Genomic DNA, 22,762 nt, shown 5'->3' with positions numbered 1-22,762 from the left:
GAAGACCACTTATGGTATGCACTGAATACTTATGGTATGTGTTGAATTACTGTTTGTAATTGGAAAGTCCTTCCTGCAGGCACTGTATGTGAAGGCACACCCATGACAGACAATAGCACCAGAGACAAGTGAACTACAGAGGCATGAATCCAACTGTCCCCATGCTACAGATTGTAGAAAGAGCCCAAGAGGCAGGCAGTCTGAGGAGCACCACCCAACTGGCCAATAGTGGGGGTGCAAATTTCTCTTGAACGTGGCACAGATGCGGTAGTTCATACACATTGGTTTTGCCTAAGAAGCACCCATCAAGGTTTAGCACCCATCGATGTTAAGAAGCACCCATAGAACATGGTGCATAGCAAAAGGTAAAAGACAGGAGACAGGTCATCAGACTCCTAATCACAGTCAGACCATTAGGAGAAGAAGGTAAACTTCTGGGAAAGCTTAGGCTGTGCCAATAGAAGCCTATCTAGCATTTCCCTGGAAAAGAGATGGATGAGCGGGATGCCTGTGAGACTGCCTCAACTAGCCATCCCTGAGGGGAGATGCAATTTACATTTTGAGAAAGCCCAGATGAGTCCGTTTAGCGATCTGCGCTTTCCTCTTCCATGCAGGGGCACGGAAGAGGACAGAATTTTCTACTCCACATTAGCCTTGGGGTTGGGATCAAAGCCCCAAGTCCAAGCTCCATGGGAGCAGTGTGGGAAAAGTGCTGGGGCTTGAAGATTTAGAATCCACAACGATCAAGCAACGGAAGCTCCGGAGGCCAAAAGGGGAGTTTGGCTTCTTGTCAGCACGTAAGGAAATCATTTAGGGGCCCTCGTCTGGATAAAGTCCACAGATGACAACAGAAAAGTCTGGTTAAGCTATCATTTTTCTCTAATTTAACTGAGTACAAATCTATGGTATAGAAGCAGCATGACACATCTAAGGCACATGTACATTATGCCACCATCTCAAGGTAAAGACTTCACTTTCTGAGATCTTTAACAAAATGCAGCAGTTGTGACAGAATGAATAAACGTATCTAAAGTGACCCTTTCTGCACGAATCACCTCTCCCACCCCCCAGAACACCAAGCATCTTGGAGATTTAATATTTGTGTCATCAACAAGAGAGGAATCATTTGAACACATGGGGCAGAGCTTTAAAAACCTACAGGATTTTTGTTTAGAACTTCAGAGTTCAACAAATGCCCTATTTTAGGGTGAAAACAATTATAAATCTGAGAATGATGCACGGCATCCATGAGCAATTTTTCTTTCTTAATAATTTTGAAGTAGTGTCATTAACTACGACATATATTGTAGGTTTACATTTCTAACGAGAAATAACAACAGATTGAATATTTTCTTTCCTATCACAAGTGATAACCAGTGTTTGAAATTTTACATTTTCTTCCAAGAAATATCAGTCTATCAACATTTTAAAATAAGATGTTTGTGTTAATAATTATCAATAAAACTTTAAATCAAAAAATGATTCTGAATTTAGAGACTTAGTACTTCAGGGTCTTCTGACAAACAAATTATTAAAACAGAGACCAGGTGAGGCCTTAAAAATAGACAGTATATTGTATTTGAAACAAGATTGCACTTTGCTTTTCTTTTGAATGAATATATCAGAACTGCATTTCATCATTTCTTCTTTTACTTAACATGCTGACATATCCAGCTATCCCCACATGTGAATTTTTTGGTGTTCTAGTTTAAGGAAGAAAAATCATATCTGTTTTGTTTGTCTGTTTGTTTTTTGCTTAGCATATATGTCTTTCTACCTCAATTAACTAGATCTTTAAAAATAAAAATTAAAACCCTCTGATAGTAATATTTATCCCAATGAAGGATAAATAATTCTTCAGAGTTGAAGTGTTGCTAGTTCTATTAGAAAATATACCAAGGTATGATTTCTTAATGTGTTGCTACTTCACCATTGGACCCTATGCAATTATGCCTTCAGACTCTTCCTTCTGTTCCACAAGGTCCTCTTCTGAGCTTAGGACCTCATTGAAGACAGACTGGTTCAAAACCCCTAAGTGGGGTTACCTGTTGCTTAAATCCATTTCCCCATTTACTTGTCAGGGGTCTGGCAGATCCGACGTATCCACTATGACTTTAATAAAAATAGTATCATCTTTAATATACGTCCCATTTTCTAGAACAGTTTGGGCCACAAAGACAGGGCAACCAGACGCAATGTTCATCTCTCCGGTAGGTTTCTTGAAACTACTGCTGTTCGGGTCAGGTTTGAAAGCATCTCCTAAATGGCGTCGAGACGATCCCTGATCCATTAGCATGAGAGTCACTTTTTGCTTAAAGGGCCAAGGAAGCAAAGCATCATATTCTCCACGCATTATGACAAAAAACAAAGACAAGTGAGTTCCTTTTCCCATCCCATCCCCATTAAGGTACACCCTAGCACACATCTTATAGCCGAAGTAGCCAGTATAGAAAGGCTGGCTGTACAGTGACAAGGTCTTCCCCATGACCGCTTCTTGCTTCCTTCGTTTATAATCTCGGATTTTCCAGATTAACACCCCATTGTAGCTGGCGGTTTCTAGGACTTGGAATCGGAGGTCCATGTCAGCCAGTCGAATATCATGAACGCTTAGCATCTGGTCATGTCTGCTTAACTGTGTCTCAAGCAAGCCTAAAAGAGAGTGAGGGAAAGAAACAGAAGCACTCAACTATTTTGAAATATCAGCATGGCAAGCTCACGCCAATACACATTAGCTGAAATCTGCTGCTTGAAAAAAAATAGTCCTTACCTAAGACAGACCAGGATTGTGAAAACAAAGTGTGGGGTGGATAAGAGGAAATATGTACAGCTTCCATAATAATTTTCCCATCCCAGCTGCCCTCCAAACCCTTGAACTAATGGCAGTACTCTCTAACAGCTCTGTCTTTTCACTCTACGGCATTTGGTCAACTGTCAAGAACAGCCATTTCGTTCCACATGGTTCCCATCTGCACCTTCTTCTCTGGACCCGTCACTAAATCCCTCGTCCAATCCCTATTATATCTGCAATAATCTAACTTTCTTTTTTATTACTCTTGTGCTTCCTTACAAAATCTCCCTACTGCAGCTGAAGTCACTCTGTGATCACCACCCAACTGTGCACAGATCTTCAGAGCAGACAAAAGTCTGAGCAGGTCCCGCTCTTCAACCTCTAGCTGGGCTCTATCACACTAATAACAATAATAAACTAGTAACAGCACCAGGATAATGGCAGTCATAACAGCATTATTCTCATCACTAAATCGGGAAGGCCTGGAAGACGGGCCTAGCACTGGCACAGTTACACAAACGCGGAGAAGGTCAGCTACCTCACCAGGTCAGCTACCAGGGGATACACTCTTTGGCCACAGCAACTCATGAAACCATCCAGCAGATCCAGAAAAGAACGCTATCCACATGGGAGTGGATTTCCCACTTTGGTCAATACCAAATAAATTCTCTTCCAAGGCCAAAAATATTAATTCTATGTGGATAAATATCTCCATCCTAGACCTTTTCCCCAAGGCCTCAACTCATATTTTCAACTGCCTGTAGAACACTGAAAGGCACCACAGTACAGGAGAAAGAGCTTTGAATCTGGACTCAGACCTGCCTGACCAGGGGCAAATCGTTTAACCTTTTCAAGCCTCAGTCTGTGAGATGAGGGGCTTGGATGAAATGACCTTTCTTCTAGCTCTAAATCTATCATTTTATCTGTAGATGGAGGTGCTGCTGAACTCAGGTAAAAATGATGAATTACCTAGACGCCATGACCCCGCTGGGCTCCTCGATATGTGCACTGCACTTGTAACATGCGTGTACTCTTGTTCTCTGTCATCTTGTCACACCAGGGCTTTTCCTATCACATGAGAACTAAATGTGGTACATAAGGCGCTGATGTCATCTGAGGAGTTTGCCACATGAAAACGGCTTTCACATATCTGCCTTTGCTTGTGATAACCAATGAACCAATTGGATGCTTTTCCCTTGGAAATTCCGTTCAGTGGGACGCAGGGATTCCAGCTGTCTTTATCTCCAGCATTTTTCCCAACCCCCCACCCCTTCCTCACCTGTATTTCGTGCCACTTGTCCTGCAGTTTTATCCACACTCTCCAGTTCTGTGACTCGATTCTGAAGGGATTCCACGCTGCTTTTCATGCTGTCCGCCTCCTCCCAGTTTTGTCGGAAGGGACGTATCTCTTTGTCCAGTTCTTTCAGCTTCTCGGCCTGACTATCGATCACTCGCTTTTCAATACAAAGAGGATAAAAAAGCAAAACCAATTAGGAATATCTGAAAATGCATTATATGTGAAACAAAAAAAGGAACATAACTCCATTAGTAAGGTCAAGGATGATCAGAAACTCCAATAAAATAACCTGCTAAGTTTTCTGAAATCTACTACGGGAGCTTCAATCCCTAGTTTCAATGCCATACAAAAAACAGAGGGTCGTTTGTGTGTGTGTGTGTTTGTGTGTGTGTGTGTGTGTGGTGGTGGTGGTTGTTGAATATGCTGCTTGCCTGAGATTTCTTTCCCACCCAAAAATCACAACTGTATTTAACATTCAGAGTCTGAAAGATAAGGGCAGAGAAATGGACCTCTTCACAACCAAACCAGAGTCGATAACGAAGATAATTCCACACGCATACATCAAGGACAGCCTGATGAGAGCAAGAAGGGAACAAGCAGGCTTTTGTGAACATTTTCCAACAGTCTACATCTTTATAGTCACATCATTTTCTGAGAGCTGCAGAAAATATAAGATTCCACTTTCTACATGTACACACATACACACGCAACTTTTCTGAGTAAAATGTGACCTTAAAAGTCCCTCTGGCAATAAGGTGTTTCCTATGCTAGTTTCAAAATCATACAGAATTCCTTGAACTATGGAACAAGAGAGAAAATTTTCTTAATGACTCCCTGATTATTAATATCAAGTGAAGCACAAAATGAGATTCATACGCTCGTCAAGGGTGTTTGCCACCACCAAAGAGGACATCTAACACAAGAGTTGAAATGGAAGCGGGGTTCTCCCCAACAAGCAGCTGCATGGACAACCCACAGAGCTGGTCCATCCACACATATCTCTTTAGGGACAATAAACTGCATCTAGAAGTGAACTGGAGGAGGAGAGCAACCTGGATTGCACTTGGGAAACTGCAAGTCTCTTCTTGTGCCTTTGACCTCAGTATTCTTCTGGCGATGCCATTTGGCTAAAAGGCAGGGAATGCCCATCTTGGAAGAACTAGAGTGAAGAGTCATCCGCAGGACAATGGAGAGAGAGGTCCCCGGAGGCTACAAAGCAGTACCAGTGAAGAACTGCACACAAGAAGTGGCATAAAGGAGATCGTTGGAGAAAGACGTGATGGGGAAGGAAGGCGGGTCACAGTCAGACGAGGTGCCCTTGCACTTCACTGGTATCCGCCCAGTGTCCAAAGATCTAGAGGAAGCACACTGGGTGGACCTCAGAGGAAGAATTTGTAGAAAGACACGGACACAAGTCACACAGGAAGAGGACGGGCGGTGATCTGCTACACGGATGAGATCACAGATCCACTCAAGTATTAATGTATTAATACAGTTACCATTTCTAGCACTACTGAAATTGCCTTTAATGTTTGCCAAGTGCTACGCGCACACACATGTATGTTTGTATGTATACATACAAACTCCTACGACGACAATCTTGTGGGATAGGTGCTATTCCTGCCATTTTACAGATAAGGAAACAGAGGCTGAGAGAGGCTAAGTGACTTGCTTAGGGTCACACGGCTAAAACACGTCAGGGACATGATTCAAACTCAGGTCTCCCTAACTCCAAGTTCCTTGCTCTGTCCACGGAGCCACCCAGCTGCCAGTTCATTAAGGGTCTGTTTAGTTTCTTTTTCTGATATTGGTTTATTTAAGTTATAAATTTCCTGTTTTGGAGATTTCATATTTTTATCTGACTACATATATATATGTGTGTGTGTGTGTGTGTATATATACACACATATATATATGTATGTATATATATATTTTAAAACTGCATCCACTTCTTTCACATTCTCAGTCTTGCCCTTCCGCTCAGGGCTCTTTTCAGATCCCGCGCACAATGCTGGTGCTGGAAAGAGCTTTCAATATCATCTGGTCTAACCCCTCGTACCCAGAGGAGGAAACTTTGGGGCAAAGAGGCAAAGTAACTCCTCCGAGGAACACGGCATCTCAATTTAACGGATTTGGTAGGAAGTTCACCTACAGAATCACTGGTACTTTCATGTGAACGATAATAAAACGATAACAGGAATAATACAGTCATTCGGGTGGCAAAAATCACTCTACTACCAGATTTGTCTAGATCCTTGTCTGCTCTCACAGTGTCATGCACCAGTTTGTAACTGTTCTCAGAAACTTGAAGGGGTTTTTTGCTTCTGAAAAAATTTGCATGTTTGAAAGATCAAGACAACCCAAGGTAATTTAGATTTAAGTCACATTGTGAGAGTGATAAGTTACCTTCAAGGGGCAGTCCAACATTCACTGCATCTAAGGGGATAACCCTGTTGGTCCCCACTGTCTCTACTTCTCCTTTTAGAAATTTATTTTTAAACATTTAAGTTTCAGTACCTACAGCATGTTGTTAATAATTAAAAGGAAACTATGAAAAGAATACGTTTTTTACTTGGTTACCTGGTCTACAAATGTCTTCCTCTTTTTCTTCTTTCCAAGAAAGAATAGTTACTTGCATATTTAAAAAATATAACAATAATTTCTCAGAAGAATACAATTTCTTATGTGGATATGATTATTTTATTTTCAAATGAGTACAATACACAAGTACTCCAATGTAAGAGTGTGTGTGTGTGTGTGTGTGTGTGTGTGTGTGTATGAACTTGATTTTTTTTCCATAGAGAGGAAAGGAGTTCTATTGGAGGTAGAGAAGAATCTGTTTTTTCAAAAAATCTGATTACCTTGAAGTACTACAATACTATAAACTGGAATACAAATGAATACTGATAAGTGCATTGTATTCCCCCAGTAGGTTGTAATGAGGCAAAGGGGCTGTCTTTCGTCTTTGTATCCCCCCTACCTGTGGCCTTGCAATAGTAGATACTTAATTAATGCTTGTTGATTAATTAGTTAATTGAAGTAAAATCAGGTAAGCTAGTAGAAATCAGAGTTCATAATAAGCCTAGCCAATAAAATTTATTCAAGCATTTGAGTTCTGAATTAAATCTATTTATATCTAATTTATAAGACAAAATATTGAACTAGAGACAGAAGACTTGGTCCTTGCTCTGCCACTTACTGGGCACGTGAATTTGGCTTTCAGTTTTCTCATCTGTAATATGGCCTGCCTCCCTTATCAGACTGTTGAGAGGACTAAATCTAATAAGACAATCCATGAGAAGGGGCTTTGAAAACTGCTGAGTATGACACAATGTGAGGGATGATTGTCGTTTACCATTACCCTCTATATGAGACATCACAAACATTCAATTAGAGGAACTCAGATGAATGAGATTTGGGTGTACTTCCAAACGAGATCAAATGGAGCAGATCTGTGTAACATTATGTATGGAACAGGATAGAAACACGTAGGTCAATTTTGTTCTATGTAGACGCTAGTAACACAAACTACCACTTCTATTTCACACTTCGTTCATGAACGGAACGAGTGAGTTTTAAGGTGTCACATGGCACAGCAGTCTGAACTTCATTCGACTCACAGTTGATGAAAAGGCCCAAGCTGCATCTGGAAACCACTTAAGAGCCGTAGACTTAAGAGTAGTTTCCAGGCACAGCAAAGGAGGAAAGTGTTTATTTTTGAATGGGCTTTTTATTCTATATACATGAAATAATTTAAGTAGCAGGTGGTAATTAATATTTTCTACATACAAGTCACAAACATGATTTTATTCTTGAAGGCAAGGCACTTGCCTTTACTACAACGTATCTCAAGATGAATTTTTGTTACATGGGTGGGAAGAAGTGAATTTACAAATAATCAACACCCTATACAAATTCATCTTCATTTAAGCATTTATTTCCCAAGTAGTGTAAAATAATCAATATCATGAATTATTCTTTTATCTAACTGGCTGACACATCCCAGTGTTCTAATAACTTTGCATGAATGCTACATATAAATAAGACACATTTTGAGCAGAGGAAGGTAGAAGAAGGCATAGCTTAAAATAAATTCAAGGCTTCTTTAGGAGTTATATATATATATATATATATATATATATATACATATATATTTGTATATACACTTGCATAGAATATATCTAAAATTAATTTTAATCCAACTCAATAGCATATAAATCTGCTCTTGTGAATCCCCTAACTCCAGGATCTTTTCCCCAGTGATTTTTAGATGTGGTGAAGTGATTAAATTCTGATCACATGACCTTGACCTCCCTCTGTGTCATTTTCCTCATCTGTAAAATGGCCATAATGCCTTAACTACCTCCTCCTACGAGGGAAGGAAGCACTTTGTAAATCTTAAAGAGCCATAGAGATTTTACCTGTAATTAATACTACTTCATGCTTGTAACTGAAATAAGCTTTCTAATAATATACAGATTTCTTTCTTTTCTGAAATAGTTATAGGCTACACATTTCAGGAAGGCTATTTCAGGACTAATGTTCGTCCTAGTACAAGATTTAAGATGGGAAGATGAGCACCTCCAAAAACTATGATGAATCTGCACTGCTGAGACTACTAAACGCTTCGTATTTAAGGAAACAGAGGATCTATACTCATAGCCATACGATATTCAGGAGGGGAGTACATCAGTGATAACTTCAATTTTTAGGTTAAATGTCTATGGTCTTTGAAACACAGCAATGAGTATCTTTCAGACTGTAGCCAGTTACTTACTCCTTGTGGGACCTCAGCTTCTATGTTTGTAAAATAAGGGGCTTTAACTAGAAGATTCTGAACATCCTTTCTGGACCTACTTTATGACCTTACAATGATATATCTATGCAAACAAAACACACGTATTGGAGAAGCGGCCACTTGTTGGATAGATAACCTGAAGAACAGAAATTCAATGAAAACTTAATAGGTGCCTGCTACGCTTCAGGTGCCTTGCTTTGTGCTGGAAGGGCCTCTTGGAAAAGGCACCTGAAGAGGCACCTGAGCTGAACTTTGGAGGAAACGAATGGTTCAGAGAGCTGGAAGTAAACAGGGAGCAAGGAAGGAGCAGCGGGATGTCCCGAGTTACCAAATGTGCTTCACATCCTCCTCATATTCCCTAGTATTTACTTCTCTCTACACAGATTGTGACGGGCACAGGCACGTGATGGGGAGAGAGCCAGCCTCAGAGTTAGGAAGCCTTGATGCCAAGTCTTCCCTCTGACACTCTAAGGTGAGACAAATAATTTGACAATGCTGGGCCAATAAATTACTTAGTTTCTCAGTGCTTCTAAGGACATTCTTTAGGACTGTAAGTTGTAAAACAGCCGCTGATGTCCATGGTCAGTGGCAGTACCTTTACAGGGAGTTTCTGGAGGGAAATCACAGATGTGGAACAAAAAGTATATTCACACTTACATGTTGTATGCCTCCCATCACCAGAAGAATATAAACTCCTTGAGGGCAGAGGCTTTTGTTTTTGGTGTGTGTGCCATTCACACAGCATCTAGCATTGTGCCTCATACATAGTAGGTGCTGAATCGAATTGAACTGGCACAGTTATCTTGTTCCTACCCCTCTCTCCCGTACCCCACAATGTGTAAGTTTTTTGAAGGCAATGACTGTGCCTGGCCTCATTTCTACACCTCTAGCACCCAGCATAACATTTTACACAAAGTGGATATCTGATAACTATTTGTTAAACTGAATTGAGTTTAATTTATATAGGATTCCTTAGTACTTTCATTACACAAACAACAGAACAAAGGCACCAAAGTTCAGTGGTTTGACTAAGAAACAAGGCAGTGGTAAAATTAGGCACTGAAACTCGACCTCCCAGTTCCCATGGCTGTGCTAATCACTAAACTGTGTTTCCTCTTGACTCTTTACTTCAAATCGTGCTGTAAAACTATTGAAATGGAAAGCATATCACCGCTGTTTCATGAAATTAAGACATTCACAGCTTCCCTCGCAGTCCAGTTTCCACTGGCTCAAACAACACTCGGAGCCTGGAAACAGCTAAATATGGTGCTTAGTAAATCCTTGGGTGAAGGGCACTCAAGGAGGAGAACAGAGGGAGTTTCAGTTTCATGCAATGGCTTTGGGGCACAGGATACCTCAGATATTGGGAAATTCCAGGTATGCCCTTAGTCTTTAGGTGTGCATCAGTGAGTATGTGTGTAATGATTATTAATGTACAGAGCATCATGGAAAACTCAATTGATGCTTGGGGAACTAGTGAAATGGAAAGAGAAAAACTATAAGAATTCAGTTTGGCTATGTAAAAGTAATATTAATTAAACCACGCATTTTAACTGCTTACCATTCATTTCTAATAACCTTGCAGGAAATAACAATCATAAATATCATTGAATGTGTCAGATTAACCTATATAAGATTACATAAAATACTATTCTTGTTAAAAATGAAACAAAAGTTAATTTTAATTTTAGTTCCACACCGGAAAAGGCCTATAGCAGAAAATAGAGTGTGCAACTTTTGCCTTAACTTAACCTAGTAGAGTTTTAATAATACTTACCTGTAAATGAAGTATTTTGGATTCATTATTCCGGAGCATTTCTTTTTGTCTTTCAATTTCTATTTCAAAGCTACATATCTGATTGTGTAAACTTTGTATACTCTTGTTTTTTTCTACACTTTCATTCTGCAGCAAAGAAACCTGGAAAGAAAATTCTACAATTAATTCACCAACACGTGACTATATACTATCAAACAATATCAAATAATCAAAAGAGGGTGGGGAGTTTGGACCTATTATTTCATTACTCTGTCTATTAATTCAGACCAGTAGCTGACCTTTCACTTAAAAGCTATAGAGAATTTGCTAGGACAATGAGAAATTATGTGATATTCCCAGGGTCACATAGCCAGCGTGTATCGGAGGTGGGACTTGGTAGGCCCCAGGCCTTCTTGACTCCAAGGCCAGCTTTCCATGCATCACCTCTCAATCATAATGATGCAAACACAGATTTTGATAATAAAGCCAGCCTTTCTCCAAGACCAGAGGAATGAGAGAGTCAGTCTCCAACACTGAAAGGGAGCATCATTCTGAATAACGTAGTGGGGGATCCTGTAGATCTACTTGGTAAATTCCAGTCCAACAAATGTACTGACACAAAGACAGCAATAGATCATATGCTACTGTGTGGACATATCATAAAACATAAGACACTGTAACAGCTCCTACTATTGTCATAACTACTATAATAACTGATTCTTGCTGAAGTGCGCTGGGGAGGCAACATTAAACTACTCAAAAATTAAATGGTGCCAGTGGAATTCAGAAAGCCTAACAAAGCATGATCAATCCTACTAGATCAGGGAAAATAAAAATGAATTCCAAGTATTCTCAGGTTGGTCAGAGAAAAGGTATGTATGATAACATTACATTAAAATTACTTTAATCTTTTATTGCCAGAAAAATACCTATTATTCTATTAGCTGTTTGGGTTGGACTCTTGGGAGATCTTTCCCTACAGAAGCAGAAGAGAGCTATTTTGGACCTGTGTAATATGCATTTATAATATGAAATAAGTATTTCTGAAAATAATAACATGAAATTCACCAGAAAAAATTCTAAAATACCAAGAGTCTACGCAAGGGAGCTGTCGCCATACAGAAAGAACTACCTATTTTTCTTATATTTAAATTACAGAAAACTTCATCTTGGCATGCTACTCTTTTATTGATTGCCTCTGCTTAAAACAGTTCCACAGGAACAACTATAGGAAACGGTTCTCTAAAGTCACCAGGATAATAGCTATTCAGGAATACTGGAAGGATCTGTGATTTTATCACTGTCATTTTCTCAGACAGTCAATCACACAGTGTCTATGAACTGGTAGATAAATTCTAAGGAACTGTTCAAAGCACAGAGAAGGTAAACAACTTGCCCAGGGTCACACAGCAGGTAAATGCCTGTAGGAGGGAGAATTCTCTTTAGTCTATGCCCAGCACTTTGTTCTCTAAGGCATGCTACTCTCTTATGAATAAAATGGCATGCACTAGAGGGGTGGTAGCTTTCCCCAATATTTTTCTTTTCACATAATATAGTATAGGAGTGATTTTCATGCACAAATACCATTCACTAACCCAAGGCAAATAGCTAAATTTAGCATTTCTGTTTATTTAAAAATAAACTAATTTTTTTAATCCAGAATTATAAATACATAATTTCTCATGGGCAAAACATGATTTCTTGTTATACCCAAAACATTTATTATATTATGTAACTTCTCATTACTAAAGTTTTTCTCAAACTTCTAAGTCCACTATCTCCAGTGATTAATATTCATTCCTAAAAGACATAATCTTTGTTGCATTCATAGGGACAGTGCTCTTCGGTTTAACAATTTTTTGATCTTTCCTAGAGGGGGAGCCCTAACTTCACCTCTTCTGAGGGTCCTAATCTTCAATTAATCGGCATTTATTAAGTGCCAATTTTATGTCGGACACTTGCTGGGTGCTATGGATACAAAGATGAGGTATAAAATAACACCATCTCTCCAGAAGGCCCTCCTTTCCCACCAGCTACACTGCTTTTGGATATCTCTGAAACTCCATCATCCCCCCACATCAGATATCTTCCACTTCCCCCTGCCCCTTTCAGCTTCCATTTCTGTTTTGTCTTCCTCCGTTAATGTAATATAAACTCCCTGAGGTCAGAGACTGTCTGTTTTCATTTGTGTGTGTGTGTGTGTGTGTGTGTGTGTGCATACATATACATATATATACATGTACATATATGTATATGTATTCTCCAGTGCTTAGCATAGTGCCTGGCATGTAGAAGAGCTTAATAAATGTTCAATAACTGACTATTGAAGAAGGTCATTACCTTCCTTCAGGGGAGACAAGGACAAGATTATATAGAGAGTAAATACAAATAAATACATGGTAATTAAATTTAAGGTACTTAGGAAAGGAGCACATAGCTGTCGAGGGGATCTGGAAAAATTTCATGCAGAAAGGGTGCCTACGCTGCATCTTAAAGGAATAGAGAGGTTCTCTGAGACAGAGGTGAGGAGACCAGTGCATTCCAGAGAAAGGTGAGGGCCAGTGCAAAGATACGAGACTGGAGATCAAGTGGAACAGAGTGTGAGGAACACAGAGACAGCCAGTCTGTCTGAATCTGAGCTAAAGAGGGGAAGCCATATAAAATGAGGCTCGAAAGATTGGTTGTGAAGGGCTTTAAAAGCTAAATGGAGGTTTATATTTGATCCTGGAGGTAATATAGAACCTCTGGGGCTTAAGGAGTAGGGGACTGACACAGTTTGATCTGTGCTTAAGGGAAACCACTTTAGCAGCTATGAATCTGATTGGGGAGAGACTTGAAGCAGGGAGAGAAATTAGAAAACCATAGTCTAGATAAGAGGTGATGAAGGTCTAAACTAAGATGGTGGCTATGTGAGTAGAAAGATGGGGTCAGATGGGATTTTGAAGTAGAAACAAGTTTTGGCAACTGGAAATTTGGGTGAGAGTGAGTGAGTAGCTGGGGATTATGGTAAGGTTACAAACCTGAAATGAGATTAGTGGTACCTTTGACAGAAATAGGAAAGTTTTTAAAGGGTGGTGGGTTTTAGGGGAAAGATAATCAGACATTTTGGTCACGCTGAGGAAGTTGTCTTCAAGACATCTATTTGAAATGTCCAAAAGGCATTTGGTAATTTGGAACTGAGGCTCAAGGAAGAGATTAAAGTTGGATATATAGATCTATGAGTGATCTGCAAAGTTATGATAATGAAACCAAATCCATGGGAGCGGATGAGGTCATGCACACACAAAAGAAAAAAAAATACAGAAAAAATGTATACAAAAGAAAAATCCTGGAAAAAAACTTATAGTTAGGGTGCATGATAAGGATTATGACCTGAGCAAAGGAAACTGAGAAGGAATGGCCAGAATTAAAAGCTCAGGAAGGAGAGCATTCAGAAGGAGACAGTGGTCAACTGTGTCAAAAATGGAGAGTTGAAGAAGGTATAAGATTAAGAAAAGACCATCAGCTTTGGTAATTAAGGAATCACTGGTAACTTCAGTCAAACCAAATTGTAAAGAGTTGAGGGATGAGTGATAGGAGAGGACATGGAAGCAGTGAATATGAAGCTTTTTAAGTTTTTCTGAGAAAGGGAAGAAAGGTATAGATTAACAATAGCTTTGGAGGGGATGGTAAGAGTCTAGTGAAAATTTTTAAGGATGGAGGAGACTTGGGCATGTTCAAAGGCAGTAGGAAAGGAACCAATAGTCAGGGAAAGGCTAAAGATTAACGAGGGTGGTTTGCTGTAAAAAGCAGGAGGATATGGGCTCAAGGGCACATGTAGAAGGGCTGGCCTTGGAAAGGAGAAGGGTCACCTCATTATCAGAGACTATGGAAAAGAAGGAAGGAATAGGGGATGATGTGAAAAGGTTCTGAGAGGAAGAGAAATGGGAGAAGAAGAAACTCATGGTGAATGGCCTCAATTTTCTCAGTAAAAGAATGTACCAAATAACATAGCAAAGTTCTCCTTTTTAATTGTAAAAAGATTTAAAATTCATCTATTTTTGACCTGCCAACAATAAATAATACTGTTTTTGCTCATTTCCATCAAAAAGAAGAAAAAGAAGGCACGCTTGTCATTCCTTTATACCCCAGTAACATCATACAACACAGTGAATTTTTGCTACAATGTACAAGATACTTGGAGAGAACCAAAAAACAGTTCAGGTTGGTGGAAATATGCAGTTGGGGGACTTCTCTTACTTACACAATCTTACCTTTAGAACTAAATGAGGATCCTACTGTTCCTATAGCAGTTGTATTTAGAATAATTTACTGATTTCAGTTTTGTGGAAGTTAAGTGTGCATGTAGTTGACATACCCTAAGAAGAACAGTCAATTCTAAAGTGAAAACTGGAAACACCTGTGCCCAGAGATCATGGCGCACAATTCCCACTCAAGATCTTATGTTTTCTAAAAGAGAAAAAGTTGTACATCAAATACGCCGCTTCTTTGAAGTTCCTCCCAATTCTGAATTTTATGACCCTACGATATGAGTATCCTATATTTCCATTTGACTTTACATCGTTTTAAAACAATGAACCCTCTCTTTTAGAATGAGATCTAAGAAAAGATGAGCTATTTTTCTTGCATAATAACTTCCATGAAACTTAACTTCTTTGGAAATAACATAGTGTTAAGAGTGTATGTTACTCCTGCAACTTTATACACTTTCCTGGAAGGATGTTCAGTTTTTGGAAGCGCTTAACACACTGCTATATTTAGAACCTATGCCTTTAACAACCTAGATGTCTGGCTTTTAAAGCCTTTCGAGTCTTCATCTGTATTACTCCCCTTCCTGAACTCTACAATTCAGCCAAATTGTCCTTTTCTCTACTTCTCCCACGTGGCGCGTCCTCTATCTCCCATCTCCAAGTCTTTGTACGGCTCATCCCCCACACCCACAACGGATTGTCTGCCTCACTTCTACTTCAGGGAATCCCTCACCTCTGAGAAGACGCAGCTCCAAACGAGGCTTGTCCAGATCTCTCTAATGGCCAGTGTCCTCCCTTCCATGAGCCTGTGTTTATTTTGTATTTATTCTGCATACACTTCCGGATGTACGTATGGTTTTTCCTGAGAAGCGTGTAAGCTCTTTGAGAGCAGAGATTGTTTTATTTTATTTTATTTGTATTTGCATCCTCAAGACCCAGCATAGCGCCTGGCACATAGTAGGTGCTTAATAAATGTTTTTTGATTGATTTCCCAAATCAAGGATGAAGTCATCCATAAATTCTGATATGAGAACTGTGCCATGAGAAACTGACTGACACTCTAGAACAATAAGACCTTCATTTCTATATGTGTTGTCTTCCATTTATTTTTGGAAATGATGACCATACAGCTGCACTAATCATAACAATTAGAATTAGAATTGTTAGAGCTACATCTGGAATCAGCATACATCCAGATTTCTCTAAAGATATAAAAAAATCAGAGCTATACAGCATCCCTGAACAATTACCGAGAAAAGCAAGACTTTCATATTTACCAAACTGACACGTTAAACTTTAGTTCTCATCTGTAATTTTCAGGCCTCTGTCTTGCCAAAGCTAGTAATATTTTAATTAAATTAAAAGTATTCACAAAGTGAAAAAAAATATTCTTTCTCTAAGAGAACGTACTAAGCCATGTGATGTGTGGCTAGCTATTCTGGTAATCTGGTATGTCCTGGGATTTCCAGTGATTCAAACCATTCATTCTAAACTGGAAAAAGACTACAAAGCAGGAAGTGAGGAAATTAACAATAATGATGATCATCCAAAGATAAAAATGCTCCAGCAAGTTTATTCAAGTAGCCCTTGGAAGAAGCCTTGGAAACAGTGCCTTTCACAATTACAGTGCTTTGAAAATTGGGTCAAGTGTTGTAAGGAGCAAAGTGGACAATGTGACAAAGTATTATGTAGAGACTGAGCTAGATTAACTGAAAAAGTGAAACCAGCACCACGGCCTCCATCTGATTAGATCACTTCTGCCGAGGCAAAGATCACAGTAAACTATCTGGCAGGAGACACAAGGGTGACAAAATGAAAACTGCACAATTTTGACTCAGTGTTAGGATAGAAATAGTTACAAATGTAAGTGACCCTTAGTCCTATGCATTTGATAAAAAAAAGAAAGTGAAAATAAGGGTACATGTCTGTATAATGTTCAGAGTAAAAACCAGACTGTGACAAAGCAAGTAGTGATGTGGTACGGAGGCGAGTCTGAAATCTTGGGCTGGAGTACTGGCTTTGGCATTGACTTGCTGTGACTTCTCTGGGTAAGTCAGCCTCTCTGAGGCTCCTTCTCTGTAAAACAGTAATGAATCCGCAGTACTTAGGTCATCGGGTTACTGTGAGGGAAAACACTGTTTATCTGAGTTTTTATTCCTAGCAAATTCTGAAAGCAATCCAGCACATGCTCCTAAGAAACAGCACGAGTGACCTGGTGGCTCTGTTTTATTTTGCTGTTATATAGATACAGTTCCTTATTTTTTGGTTACAATTACGAATGCCTGTAGAAACAGCACTTTTGAGAAGGCTAAGCCATCTTTATTTTGCTCTTCAAGAAGATTACTTGGCTATTTAAAAAGATACTATTTGGAATAAGAAGGTATCTTGTTTTACGTGGAATGAAAATGTTTTGGTTTAAAATCCTGGGCTTCTTCCAGTATCTTTCCCATAAGGATTTTCCTTCAAAACTGCCTGAGGTAGCCTTCAAACCTCAAAGCTGACAGAAAATAAAAACTTAAAGTGAAGCTAGAGATTCTGTTTCAACAAATAAACCACAGCTTGGGGATTCTGTAATACCCTGCCTGGGACTCTCTTTCCTCATTTATAAAATGAAGGGAGATATTAGATTAAGTAATCTCTAAAGACCTCTATAACTCTAAATGCTGTCATCTTAACTGATTCTTTTTCTAGAAAGCCTCACAGGGTAGCAGATTTTTATGAGAGAAATTTAGGAATCCTCACAGGAAATGCCACATAGGAGGCATCAAAATGAACATTAGGATGCCAGAGAGTTCAGAGCAGAAGAAAACAAAGATGCCTTCGAAAATAAGAACAAAAACAAGGAGGAGTGCGGAGGAGAGAAGAATGTCTCTTTAAAAAGTAAACCCTCTTCAGGACAGATAGCTCCCCTAAGATTCTCCCTGAGACTCCTCAGTTCTAGAAAGTCCAAGAAAAGCTGCAAATTTTTTGGGGGGGGGTATTGTTTCTTTTAAACAATTAATTATTTTTATTTATTTCATTAAATATTTCCCAATTACACAAATTTTTTTTTAATAATTTAAAAAAATATAAGTTCTAAATTCTCTCCCTTCCACCCCTCTCCTTGAGAAGGCAAGCAATTTGACTTTGATTACACATGTGAGGTCATGCAAAACATATTTCCATATCAGCCACATTGCAAAAGAAAACACAAAATAAAATAAAAAAATGAAAAAAGTTTTAAAAAATATGCTTCAATCTGCATTCAGAGTTCATAGCATTATTGAGTATGGGTCTTTTGGAACTGTCTTAGATCACTGTCTTGACCAGAGAGAAAACCTATAAAAATTGAACCACTTTTCCTAGATGTCTTTCTTGCAAGGAGGTCTAGGGACCAAAGAGAACAATTCTGTTTTAGTCACTCTGACTACATAAATGTGACAGCTAGTGAGGTGAACTCACTGCATATTTTACTTGTCAATTAAAAAAACAAAAAGCCCACACCACTAACCACAGACTCTCATGGATGAGGCTCAAGATCAGTCATGGAATTCTTTTCTTTTGACAATCTTATGATACTGTTTCAGTCATTCAAAAAGCTACTAAAAAAGGTTTTGTTCTCCGTTTTCCCCAAATTATTTAAATTTAACAATTCTAGTAAATGATGTATGGCTGTACCTTTTTCTCTAGAGAATTACTCCATTCTTTCAGTAAATTAACATGTTGCACTGCTGAGCTGGCCTCATGGGTCTTAATTTGCTGATTTGTTCCCTGTGAAAGCAAAGAATATAAAACATTAAAATCAAGTTTGACTGTTTTAAAAACATACAGAAAGAAAGTAATACAAAAACTATAAAACCAATAATAAATCTGAATGGAGGGAAATCTGATGATATAAAGTTAATAAGAAACATTCAAATCAGGAGAATAGATTCTAATGGCAAATATTAGCCAACTGAGGTAACTGACATGTTTTAAATACATGGGAGCATAGTCAAGGGAGGGGAGTTAAAAATAAAAATGTTTTATAATCCTACATGTAAATTTGGATTAATTTTCTCCCTATCCTCAAAAGAAAGAACATTCTTTTGAAATAATTAATTTATAATTTATTTCACAGGAATGAACATTTAAAATCATAGGTTTTTAAAAAAATTCTTTTTTCACTGATAATATAAAAGGTACATTGCAGTCATAATTAGATACTGCCACAATAGTATGTTGAAACTCAGGTCCAATTAGGATCAAATTAAATGGTGTACTGTAACTAATCTAACAAGAGGAAGCAATAATTTGTTCATCAAAAAAAATCAAGATTTGCTGCTCCCACACAGCCAAAAGATTTTGGTAATTATATAGGTTACATACAAACGTATATAATATACAGAGTACATAAGATGTAGACCAACTTACAGTCTCTTCCGAATACAGGTGATAGTAATTCACTTGTTTAAGAAATGAATTTGTATGAAAGTCTCTATTGTTTTAAGATTCAAAATTTAAGAAGCCACTAGAAAAATGTCAATGATCTCCAAAACATATACTCTGTATATAGAAGATTTATATATATATGTCGATATACATTTAGATATATACAAACATATATATGTACACAAAGAAAATGAATGATAGTACGTAAGACATAACAGTGGTTAAGGGTCAGCATTATTATAGAAAAACCAAAGAGAAAACTATAGATAATTCTTAAATTTTTGACTAATAAAATATCAAGATTTCTATTATACTAAGGTAGAATTTATTTATAGTCCATTATAATTAGGTGGAAAGTATTTTATTTGAGATATATTTTCCCTTCTCACAGTTTTAGAACATCAAGATATATATTTAAATAAAAACTCAATCAAAATTTGCTGGCCATCTCAGACATAATTAAAAAAACAAAAACAAAAATAAAAAACAGGTTTCTCACATTACATATGCAGCAATAACATAGTATGTTCTTACCATACTAGTATAGTATGTGTGTGTGTGTGTGTGTGTGTGTGCGCGTGCGCTTATGAGTAACTGTCCTACATGCTATCTAATCTCAGAGGAAATGTGGTGTTAGGGAAAGAATAATGGATTCAAATCCTGGCTCCAGATGGACTCAGCACTTGTATGACCCTCAGGTGATCGCTTTTCATCTCTTGAGTCTCAGGTACCTTAGATGGAAAACGGGATCATGACACCTCTACTACATACTTTCAAGGGGCTGTTGTGAGGAAGGTGCTTTATAAACCTTAAAGCATTACAGAAATGGGAAGTGTGGAAACCCAAACTAAACCTACATCTAGATTAGTCATGTTGAAATCTGAGTAAGCACACGTGTATGTGAACATTCATTTTTCTACGTATATCTATGTATGTTTGTGACCTATAGTTTTCCATGTATTACTCTACAGAAATACTACAGATGCTGCAGAAACTAGAAATGTCCATATAGATTCAGTGTTTCTTTTCAAATAAGTTAAAACTCCTGTCACAGACTCTCTAGAAAATCCCCAATATAATATTTGTTCTTTTGTTTTTGAAGAGACAGCAAAAGGTATTTTTATTGTAGAAGTTATGAATGGAAAGACAACTTCTACCTCCCCAAATCGAGCAGACACCGAGACCTGCTGTATACAACTTAACTCATTCATCCAACTCTATGCTTCTGCTTCCTTACAAAGACTAGAGGAGTCCAGAACTTGCATATTAAAATGTCAATAGAAGTTTCTCTTATTGCAGACTTTCAGCAATTGAGAAGTATAATCATTATATACTGACCTGAAAAGTGCAGCCATAACGCTTAAAACTACAGGTACTTGGGGCATTAATACATTCTGACAAATGTGCATTCAACTGCAACAGGAAAAAAATGTGAGTTTTGGTACAAACGTTTGCATGATAATGCTCAAACATATTAAGGGCACAGATCATCTGGGTTGTATTATTAAGAAGGGTGTTTCTAAATATACAGGTGTGTATATTATCTGCTTGCTACACTCCTATGCAGCAATATACAGTATATCCACATGTATACACACATACACTAATATACAGAAGTACATTTAATATAATTATTTTTTAAATTGTAGTTTCTCTAGAACAAATTGTTCAAAATGTGACGAGCCATCTGCAATGCCAGAATTAAAAAACAAAAACAAACAAAAAAAACCCAAAATGCACATTTATGGACTGGAAATGAAAATTGCATGAAACACAGAAATCTCATACAGTATTTTAGGATGCAATTGGATCACACATCTCATATACAGTACACAAGAACACAAAGTGAAAAGTATTTTCAAGGCAAGCTTACACAATGTACCATTAATTAGAGGATCATTAGAGATGAGTTTTTCCTCTTTTGAGAACATTGATTTCTTCCCCAATGTAGCCTTATAATGACTGTTTGACATTTAATCTTAAAAAGAAACCCAGAGCTGTTGGTTTTTTTTTAATGTGGATCTCATCATTGCCAATATCTCAAAAACTAAATTGTGGTGAAAATTCACATGAATTGGGAGAGGAAAACTCATCTTTTGGCAAAAACCCTGGTTTGATTGAAATGTTCTTTAAATGTTAAATCAAATTACTTTGTTTCCCACACAAATGATTACAATGATATTTTTCAAGTTATATATTATTTCTTTTGCTATGCTTAAATCTTAATATAATGACCAAGAATAACTTTCTTAAATATAAAAATTCACATTAGAAAACTCAAGGAGTACATTTCAGTCATGGAAAATAATTACACACCAAATCAGGCACAATGGTACACAAAAGTGCAATAAAGAATTAAGGGAGGGTTTTTTTCCCCCTTCCTCCTCAACTCTTAACTAATCTCATAGTTTTTCATATATGTATTAATAAGTACAGATTTATTTTCTAGGACCAACTCTTGGTCTCCCTAGTGCGCAGACAGTCCATCCTTTACATGCTGGCATTTATAGTAAAGGAAGAAATGCTACCATTCATTTATGACAGAATTATGGGAGAATTTATAACTTAGCTGTTGACTCTTCCCTCCCACCCTGTCCCTTAATAGTTTTAGAATGGACAACAATTGTCATGGACCCGTCTGGAGATCATTTTTACAATGACCAATGCTGAAACAACTTTTTTTTAAAAAAGGGTATTGCGTCAGCACAAAATAACACTGTTAAGAATTGACTAATATAACTTAGAAATGTTTTCCCTTAAGTATTCATGAACTACAGCATTAGAAAAAATGGCTACTAATCTCATTTTACATAAGCAACATTTTTGGAATGAGAAAACAGATGGATAATGGTAGCAACAAAATACTGTACTATGTATACTTATGCATAAATATATCATGACATACATTTAATGCTGCTTTAAGAACAATCTGCACTTCATGAGAAAAAATGTATTTGAACAATTATCCTAATCTTTATAATGTTAAATTACTAAACTTCTTTAATATAACTCTATGGCATAATCACACACTTTTGTATATTATCGAAGTATATTTTTATGTGCATCTTCATTTGTAAGTGTCATCTTGTCCCTGAGTTGTACCTAAAATAATCATAATTATTTCTTCCCTTGGCACCTCCTGCTTCTGTCCCCACCTCTGACGGTCCAAACATAAGGACAAATATGTTAAACTAGTGAGTGTTGATTTTCTGCTGGCAAGACCATCCTTTGAACAGAATGTGCTGTTTGTTCCCCCCAAGTGCCACCTGATTCTTCTCAGAACCCTGCAGAGCTCCACTGACTCAGCAGGAGGTTCTTCAATGATGGTTGAGAGGAAATTAGAGAAATAAAATATAGCCTCCATGTAACCACCATTCATTAATACTAATGGATGTTTAACAAAAAAACTCCAGACCATATTACCAGAAACCTAAACTAAATGGAGGATTGAAGTCTTAAGAAA

General features: G+C 37.8%; 1 protein-coding gene across 1 annotated transcript in view; it reads right to left on the bottom strand.

The window, feature by feature from the left end:
* Positions 1–1,408: 1,408 nt before the first annotated feature.
* Positions 1,409–22,762, bottom strand: part of TRAF3 (TNF receptor associated factor 3) — a 145,955-nt gene continuing 124,601 nt past the window's right edge. The window contains exons 8-12 of the mRNA XM_036750460.1: positions 20,638–20,712; positions 18,547–18,639; positions 10,661–10,801; positions 4,068–4,242; positions 1,409–2,649 (exon numbers count right to left, since the gene is read on the bottom strand). Of these exons, the coding sequence (XP_036606355.1) occupies positions 2,078–2,649; positions 4,068–4,242; positions 10,661–10,801; positions 18,547–18,639; positions 20,638–20,712 (1,056 nt within the window). The 3' untranslated portion in view covers positions 1,409–2,077. The remainder of the gene's footprint in view (positions 2,650–4,067; positions 4,243–10,660; positions 10,802–18,546; positions 18,640–20,637; positions 20,713–22,762) is intronic.

This window comes from Trichosurus vulpecula, chromosome 3, assembly GCF_011100635.1.
Source record: "Trichosurus vulpecula isolate mTriVul1 chromosome 3, mTriVul1.pri, whole genome shotgun sequence".
NCBI lineage: Eukaryota > Metazoa > Chordata > Mammalia > Diprotodontia > Phalangeridae > Trichosurus > Trichosurus vulpecula.
The sequence above is the reverse complement of the archived record's forward strand: the minus strand, read 5'-3'. Positions and strand labels throughout refer to the sequence as shown.